This window comes from Quercus suber, unplaced genomic scaffold, assembly GCF_002906115.3.
Source record: "Quercus suber isolate HL8 unplaced genomic scaffold, Cork oak 2.0 scaffold_631, whole genome shotgun sequence".
NCBI lineage: Eukaryota > Viridiplantae > Streptophyta > Magnoliopsida > Fagales > Fagaceae > Quercus > Quercus suber.
In genome coordinates, this window is record NW_027070073.1 from 277,830 (window position 1) to 286,389 (window position 8,560).

The 8,560-nt window shown below is 31.4% G+C and overlaps 1 protein-coding gene across 2 annotated transcripts; it reads left to right on the top strand.

The window, feature by feature from the left end:
- Positions 1-716: 716 nt before the first annotated feature.
- Positions 717-8,046, top strand: LOC112022923 (putative leucine-rich repeat receptor-like serine/threonine-protein kinase At2g19230). Of its 2 annotated transcripts, none has more exons than XM_065765467.1 (8): positions 717-1,744; positions 1,835-1,915; positions 2,120-2,268; positions 3,496-3,701; positions 4,319-4,445; positions 6,238-6,303; positions 6,404-6,593; positions 7,490-8,046. In XM_065765467.1, the coding sequence occupies exons 1-8, from the start codon at positions 1,650-1,652 to the stop codon at positions 7,911-7,913; spliced, it is 1,338 nt and encodes a 445-aa protein (XP_065621539.1). In that variant the 5' UTR covers positions 717-1,649; the 3' UTR covers positions 7,914-8,046. The 2 variants fall into 2 exon arrangements, with proteins under 2 accessions (XP_065621539.1, XP_065621540.1); XM_065765468.1 differs by having other exon boundaries at positions 6,241-6,303.
- The last annotated feature ends 514 nt before the right edge of the window (positions 8,047-8,560 follow it).

The window sequence follows — 8,560 nt, forward strand, 5'->3', positions numbered from 1 at the left end:
TGTCGAGATTGCGATAACAATCAACTGAAAAGCTCGATAGATAGCCAACTGTCGAGAGGTGTCGAGCAGCTGTTGGGCTATCTGTTCGCATGTGTCGAGCTATCTGTCCAGCTTTATTGAACACCTTTTCTTCACTTGTTTCTTGGTCCAATCTTCATGGCTTTAATACTAGACTTGAACAACATGTTTCTTCAAGTATTAAACACAACTTAGATCTACCTAAATACAAGTAAAGCGCGTTTTGTCAAAGGATTAGCCAATTTACATAAACAAGTAACATATGTTCTTAACAAGTGAAAACACATATGTCCTAACATGCTACGTGTCCGAGCATTTAATGATGGTTGCTCGAGGAGTCGCCCATAAATGATTTTCCCTCTCTCCTGGCCAAGCGAGAAAATTAGCAGTGAAAGTCTAACTCCATAACCTGTCAGTTTAAACTGACGAGGATATGGAGTAAGGGGTAGCTGATAAAGGGAAATTACAATAATAGTACTTGCCCTTGAAAAGGTATAAAATGATACTCCAGTGAAACCCTTCAAGATCCATTGGAAAACGACAGGACGTAGCACCCCTCAAAGCTGACGAGATGACTTTAGGTAAAGGTTAAGGGTAGCTAAGGACAAGAAAGCTGAAGGGATTAGGCAAAGCTGATGACCCTAACGTAGCTTAGCTTGGTCCCCACATTTGCATATATAAGGAAATATCTTGTGTTTCACGTTTAGTGCTACTCAAAAGGACTCCTACAAGGAAAGGGTTCAGCAAAGTATGCTTATGAAGACTCCTATAAGGAAAAGACTTCTAGCTCAAGGAAAGAAGGTCAATCCCCTACCACTATAAAAACTCAAGAACCTCACAAATCAAGGTACGCATAATTCACCCAAGCTCTGACACTCTAGAGTTGTGAGAAGTTCTAACTTGATCTTCGGAGGGTACTTGGCCGGCACCACACTGGTGCTCTCTGTTAGGTCTTCTCTTTTTGGTTGTGTAGGTGTAGTTTCGATCGTGCGAGAACCGTGTAGTTCACTGGTGATTTTTCGGCATCATCAGACAATTTATGAGATATCAAGTTGAGTGACAATAAGATAGACAAGGCTGCCAACGAGCTGGCAACACAGGTGGGATCAAGTAGAAGTTCGTCATCATGAGGAGTGAGGTGGGCATTGGGTTCACTGGCGTATGTGTCATTGATCTTGTTATATGATTCTAGCTAGTGAGAGAGGATTAGAGCTAGGTGTGGTTGGTGTCAAATAATACCCATTGGCCATCGGTGGAGGAAGCAATCTCAAGGCCAAGGAAGCTGAGAGTGTTAAGGTCCTTCTCAAAATGTTGACTAGGAAAGTAGTCGGAGAGATGGGGCACTCTCAATGTTGGCTATGCCTGTAGTGTTGGCATTAGAGCAATGGCACCAACGGTAATTATCAATGATGAGTCCCGGACGCCTACAATAATGATAATACTAATAGCTATTTTTACAAAATTGGGATAAAATCCTGACTAAAGCTTTTGGGTTTGAGTAGTACTGTGATTTTACATTAAAAAGTGTTAAGTATTATTTGCAAGTGTCATACCCTATTCTAAGGTAGATGAGAATAGAAGGCAACAGTTTAGCTTAAAATCAAAGCTATCTTCACCAAAGTTATTGTCAAATGCTAACTCTTTTCTGTATTAGAGATTTATCACATAATGACTTCACTGGGAAGATACCGGAATTTTTAGCACAAATGCCAAATTTGCACACCCTGTGAGTTATTGAACTTTAACTGAGCTTGTTATTGCAAACGTAGATTTAGGTTCAGGAAATGAATTGTCTTATTTTACAATGTATTTGCAGTAGTTTAGGTGGGAACAAGCTAGAAGGTCCAGTACCTGAGGCTCTTCTGCTGAAGTATAAGGATGGAACTTTGGTCTTAAGGTTAGCTTACAATTTTCTTGACTTCATCGACGTACTAATTTCACGTTATCTTTCTGAACATGCCAAATGACTAGAAAAGGTCTTTGTTCATTTGTTTATCAGTTTTTGTGAATCATTTTTTAATTGTATTTCCCAAGGAAATTCTGTATATCAAAATCATTCATCGTTCAATAACTTACCACTGCATCTTACCAAATATGCAAGTCTTGGCGAAAATTCGGATCTTTGTCAGTCACTTCCATGTCAGAAAAAGAAGAACAAGGAACTTGTTATTCCACTTGTTGCAACGTCTGCAATAGCCGTGGTCCTGTTAATTTTTATTGCCCTGGCTATCTATAAAAGGAAAAGACGAGGTATGACTTTCTTTATTTTTGGTAAAATACTATTTAAGTACATAAACATTACCAAAATTTTGTTATTGGTCCTAAAATTTTTAAAAATTCATTTTTCAACCTTAAGTTATTGAAAAATTTGTTTTTCGTCCCTAAACTATTGAAATGTTTTATTTTCGATTCTTAAACTTTATCAAATTTTGTTTTTTGCTCCTAAACTATCGAAAATATTTCTATTTTTTTATTCCTATTTTTGTCTTTAAACTATTAAAAAAAAAATTGTTTACAAAGTTTAAGGATGAAAAAAAGAATTTTTTAAAAGTTATGGACGAAAAACAAATATATAGTAATGTTTAGGGATCAAAATAGTATTTTACTCTTTTATTTTCAAGTTCTATAATTGTTATTTGGATCCATAATGAATATACAAATCATCAGCAACAATTTTTGTATTCTACTCTATGTTCTACTAATTGTAGTATGCTATGTGTATATTTTTTACCATTTCAAATATTAGTTATTTTATAAGGAAAGTAAACTGAATACACATGACAATTTGTGATTGGTGAATATAAAGTGAAATGCAAAAAAAAAAAAAAAAAAAAATCCTAAATACATTGAATACAAAGTTATCAACTCTAATATATATATATATATATATAAATTGTCTAGTTCACCATAGACGTACAAAATATCCAAAAAAGAATATTTTGCATGAAAATTATATCCAACAAAAATCTTTCATAGAATAAAAGTAATCGTTTATCATCAATTTTTTTTTTTATAAGTATTATCAACAAATTAATAAATTCTGAATGTTTCTACAAGAGTCTTAAATTCATCAACTATCATCAAATCATTAAAGAAGGACATTTTGCAATAAAAAAGAACATTTATTGTTACAAGTGTCCCAAATATTTTGAATGACCAATATCTTTTTGCTTAAAGAATGATTCAACTGTTTTTGGTTTGCTCGTAACTTTGATATGACTCAAGAATTAACCTAAATAAATATGTTTTCTCAATTATATAAATGTTACACACAATCAAGAAAAACAAATTCCACTATTATTTTAAGCAACATCCACCTCATCATTCATATTATTATTATTATTATTATTATTATTTTGTATATTTTAAGGAATTAAATCCACCTAACACAACCCCACATCCCCCGTGAAAAGCTGAAAACATTTTCTTCACATACATGCGTCCATTTAGAAATTGTGATGATTTCCCTTGCTGTAGAAATGGTTACGGAATCCAACATCAATTTGAGGAATCGCCAGTATAGCTACTCTGAGGTTGTAAGAGCAACTGATAACTTCAAAAATGCTATTGGAGAAGGAGGCTTTGGCAAAGTTTACCTTGGCATTATGAGAGATGAAACTCAAGTTGCTATTAAGTTGCTCTCTCAATCATCAAAGCAAGGCTACAAGGAATTTAAAGCAGAGGTTAGATATAAGAGTCCAGTACTCTTCAATTACTTGAAACTAGTTTGTAATTACATGCGTATGTATATGATATATTTACAAATAAGCATAATTAAATGTATATTATAATTTTACCAAGTTTATATATAATATGTATAATGTTTGTATATTTGATAATATAAAATAACTACTAATAAAATAAATATAATTTTATTTGAAACAAATAAAAAAAATCATTTAAATTATTATCCATGAAATTTTCAATCTTAGTTTGTCCAACCACTATATGTATAATAATAATATTATTATTATAAGAAAAATGAATCAATAATGGTGATTTTTTAAGGAATTATTATTTTTTATTCTAATCTTTTTTCACTTAATAACTCATTTAACACAAAAAATTAAGAAAATTAAATTGGACTACTCGATTTTTGTAGTATAGTAAATAGTTGCACCAAAATTAAGAAAATGAAGTGAGACATATGGCATAAAATTAGACTCCAATTTAAAATTTAATTAAATTATATATTTATTTATTTATTTGATTTGCATCTTAAATTGGAAGCACGATTGCATGAGACATGTAGCCAGCAGAATTTAATTTAGCAAAGATAAAGCACCATTCATAAATGCAGGCAGAAATCTTGGTGAGAGTTCATCATAGGAACTTGGTCTCTCTCATTGGATATTGTGATGAGGGTGAGAACAAAGCGCTCATTTATGAATACATGGCTAATGGCAACCTGCACCAACATTTGTCAGGTATATACAATATTGTGTTGAAGACTATTACTTGATTTTTTTTTTTTTTTTTTGGGAGAAACAAACACACACACACATACAAAAGAGAGGAAAAAAGGCTCTAAGACAAAGGCATACTACAACTCCACTTAAAAGACTATTAATTGGTAACTCAACTCTCAACATATGTTAACTTCTCTAAAATTTAATAAAACAAAAAAACAAAAAACAAAAAAACACCCACGTATGTTAACTTATCAAATTAAAAGCATGATTAGTCTTGGGTAATACTCGGATTCTCCATGTAGTTCCATATAATTAACTACAGTTTGTTAGTTCTATATTTACATTAAGCCACCAAAAATAAGGGGCAGCTCACCAAGAATCTACATTCATGTTGGCAACATCAACATTTCCTGCTCTTTACACGAAACACAATAAACACCACCAATGAAAGTGTAATAAAGGCTTGTTTTAGTGAAGCACCTTTGCTGTTGGTACCTACAAATGTTACAACGTTTCCTTCTTGGGGTGAAAAAGCTTGAAAATTTACTGTAGATGGGATGAGGAAAAAATGAAAATGAACATTTTGGGGAGAGGGTGGGAGGGGGAGGAATAAATTAGTGCTCTAAACCTTATTTAAATCTTTGCTCCCCATTCCAATTAAGGAAAATGGTATCTGTAATGTGTTTGATGAACATGTCAATTATTATTTATTTTCTTGGGTTATTGCAAAATCGAGGCTATTTTTTTTTTATAATGACCTCAAGTGAATGTGATGAAATTGATATTTTTGGTAGTGACTAGGGGCGAAGGGGGAAGGGGGGAGCGGGGAGAAATTATTAGGTCCACTAGGAGGACTACATCAGACGTAGTCCTCCTTGACCTTCTAACGAATAAAATGCTATTATTTATGCAAATGTGACATCATCTGGTAATTTTCATTTTTTTTTATTCTTTGTGCTGATTAGGAAGCTCACACATACATTTGCATAGATAACATCATCTCATTGGTTAGGAAAGACCATATCAGCAGTCTTCCCAGTGTAAATAATAATTTCTCACAGAGGGGGGGGGGGGGGGTAAGCAGGCCATGGCCCTTGTTGACTTTTCAAAAATCCTCCTCCCTCTTGTATTTTTGGTTAAAAAAAATAATTTTAGACATAATTTAAATTATTGCCCCTAGATTTTTACTAAATATATGCAATAAATTTATATAGTTGACCTAATGCATTTCTATTCTCTCTAATTACTTTTATATCCTACATAGTTCATCAAATCAAATGTATTTAATGTATACCATATGTAATTTAATTATATTTTATTTTTAGTAAATTGATTGAATATTTAAACATGTTAAGATGTACTCTTTTTTTTTTTTTTTTTTTTTAAGATATAGAGACTTTATTTTTAAAGAGAGTTTCAACCTATGGTGTCCGCTCCTGATGATAGCTCTTTATCACCAGACCAAGACACCAATCAGTTTTTGGTGTAGATGGGAATTGAATCCCAAATCTGTTATTCAACTATCAGAAACTTTACCAGTTAAGCTAACTAGAATCCACAAGATATAGAGACTTTTTTTTTTTTTTGAGAAAGAGATATAGAGACTTGATGTAAATATTTTTCTTTATATAAGAAAATATCTTATGTTAAATCAAAATTGCAAATATTCTTCATGAATAAGCAATAAATATAAATAAAAAATATGTGCACACACATGTTATTCTTTGGATATAATTTATATATATATATATATATATGTATAGCTCGGCACCCCTTGCTAAAAATATGTTTCTGGCTTCTCTACTAGCAGTGACCAATGCAAATGTCTTAAAGTGGAACGAGAGACTTCAAATTGCAGTGGATGCAGCAAATGGTTTGGAAACAGTTTAATGGCATGATTATTCCTCTTCGTTATTTGTTTCTTTGTTTGCTTAATTAAAGTACCAATCGATGGCTTTCCAATTGACTTGCAGGATTGGAGTATTTACACAATGGTTGTAAGCCACCTATAATCCATAGAGATTTTAAGAGCACAAACATCTTATTAAATGAAAACATGCAAGCACAAATAGCTGATTTTGGGTTGTCTAGAGCTTTTGTAGCTGAAAATGACACTCATGTGTCAACTCGTCCTGCTGGTACGCTTGGATATCTTGATCCAAAGTAAGTGTCAAGACTTAATGAATCCCATATATTTTTTTAGCTGTGGTTAGAATATATCATAGTTTTGTGTACATAATTTTAAAAATAATTGGCAACAAACTTAAATTATAGTCATGGTGCCCCTAGTTTTTTCCTTTGTATTACTTTTGTATTATACATAGCCCATCAAATGAAAAGGAATTCATGATATATTTTTCTAAAAATAGATAAGTTAAAATAAATAATTATTGCACTATTTTTTTTCTCTTATTTCTCTTATACCATGCGTAGTTTATTGAATCAAAGTATATTTAAAATGTATGTTCCTATAAATATATTATTATATTTTTTTAATAGAAACATTCTTTATTTACATACACACACTCACAAATTGTTTCATTTTGCATTTCAAGAATTAGAGATATAGACACTATTTTTCCCCCCTAAATCCTTAGAAGAATTGTGGATCATGTGGTTAAGTATTAGATATCCATTTTCTGATTTTCACCTATGAAAAATAATATTTTTCTTTAGTTTTAGCATTTTTATATTTGTTATATTGACTTGTATATGTTTAGGATGTAAGACAAATTTGTATTATTTAATTTTTTTTTTTTAAATTTTTGTATGTTTAATAATTCTTAAAACTATTAGTATACTCTAAATAGTCATCTCTAAATTATTGAATAAAAAATCTTAATTTAAGATTCTTAAAGGGTATTATCAATACAATATGACTTAAAAGATAATTAACTGTTTAGAAGCTGGTTGGACGTTAAAAAAAAAAAAGTTAAAAACTAATTTGATGTAAATATTTGTTATATATGAGAAAATAACATATATTAAGTCAGGTTAGAAACATATTATATATATATATATAATTTTTGTACTTAAATATTCTTTTATACTTAGTGCAGATTTCAAGCAACTGGAAATTTGAATAGAAAAAGTGATATTTATAGCTTTGGAATTGTTTTGTTTGAGTTAATCACTGGCCGCCCAGCAATAATAATAGGCCCCGAAGAAAACACTCACATACTTGATTGGGTTTATCCTATAATTGAACAAGGAGATATTCAAAAAATTGTTGATCCAAGGTTAAAAGGAGAATTTCATGCTAATTCTGCCTGGAAAGCTACGAAGATAGCCTTGTCATGCGTACAAAGGGCTTCAATCCAAATGTCGGACATGAGTGAAGTATCTGTAGAATTAAAGGAATGTTTGGCTCTGGAGATGACTCATGCAAGAAGCCAAAGGATGGCAACCATGGGCAATAAGACAATTTCAAGCAATTCAGTATCCTTGGAGATCCAATCAGATATTGATGCCCTTGCTAGGTAGTTGCTCAACAAAGTATTTGTGGTAAACTTCTTGTACACTTATTTCATGGTTGCATGTCTTTTTCAATTAACTATGAGTGGCAAAGGACTTTTTAGCTTTTGATTGACGTAATAGATGAAATGATTCAATAATGTTTAGTGTGAATGTGTTTGAATACAAATCATTTGTACTATTTTTTGTATTCTACTTTATATTCTACTAATCACAACTTGCTATGTATTTTCTTAACTTTTCTTATAAAACGATCAAAGTTTAAAATGGAAAAAAATAAACACATGACAAGTTGTAATTGGTAGAACATAAAGTGGAACACAAAATGTGATACAGATGTGAGAGACTGCGCCCCCGGCCCCCTTTTTAGGTGTGTTGGGCCAAACCCATGTGAATGGATGGAGTCGTGTTATTGTCTCTCAAAATAGAGATTCGACTGATTATATTTTCCCCTTTAGATTAAGGGTTTTACAATGAAGTCACCACTTATTTAATTATTGGGATAAATAAGAAACCAAAATTGAAAAATTTCTCATTTTATTAATTTTCAATTAAATTTACATTGATCATAAGAAAATTACATGGCTTTAATCCTAGATACAATCTAAAATAAAGTACATGGCTTTGTTTCCTAGTTACAATCTAAAAATTGAAAA

Excerpts from the sequence above, each read along its gene's own strand:
- LOC112022923 (XM_065765467.1), top strand. The coding sequence starts at position 1,650 with ATGCTAACTCTTTTCTGTATTAGAGATTTATCACATAATGACTTCACT. Across the intron at positions 3,702-4,318 it reads ACAAGGAATTTAAAGCAGAG|GCAGAAATCTTGGTGAGAGT; the intron begins GTTAGATATAAG and ends TCATAAATGCAG. Across the intron at positions 6,304-6,403 it reads TGCAGTGGATGCAGCAAATG|GATTGGAGTATTTACACAAT; the intron begins GTTTGGAAACAG and ends ATTGACTTGCAG.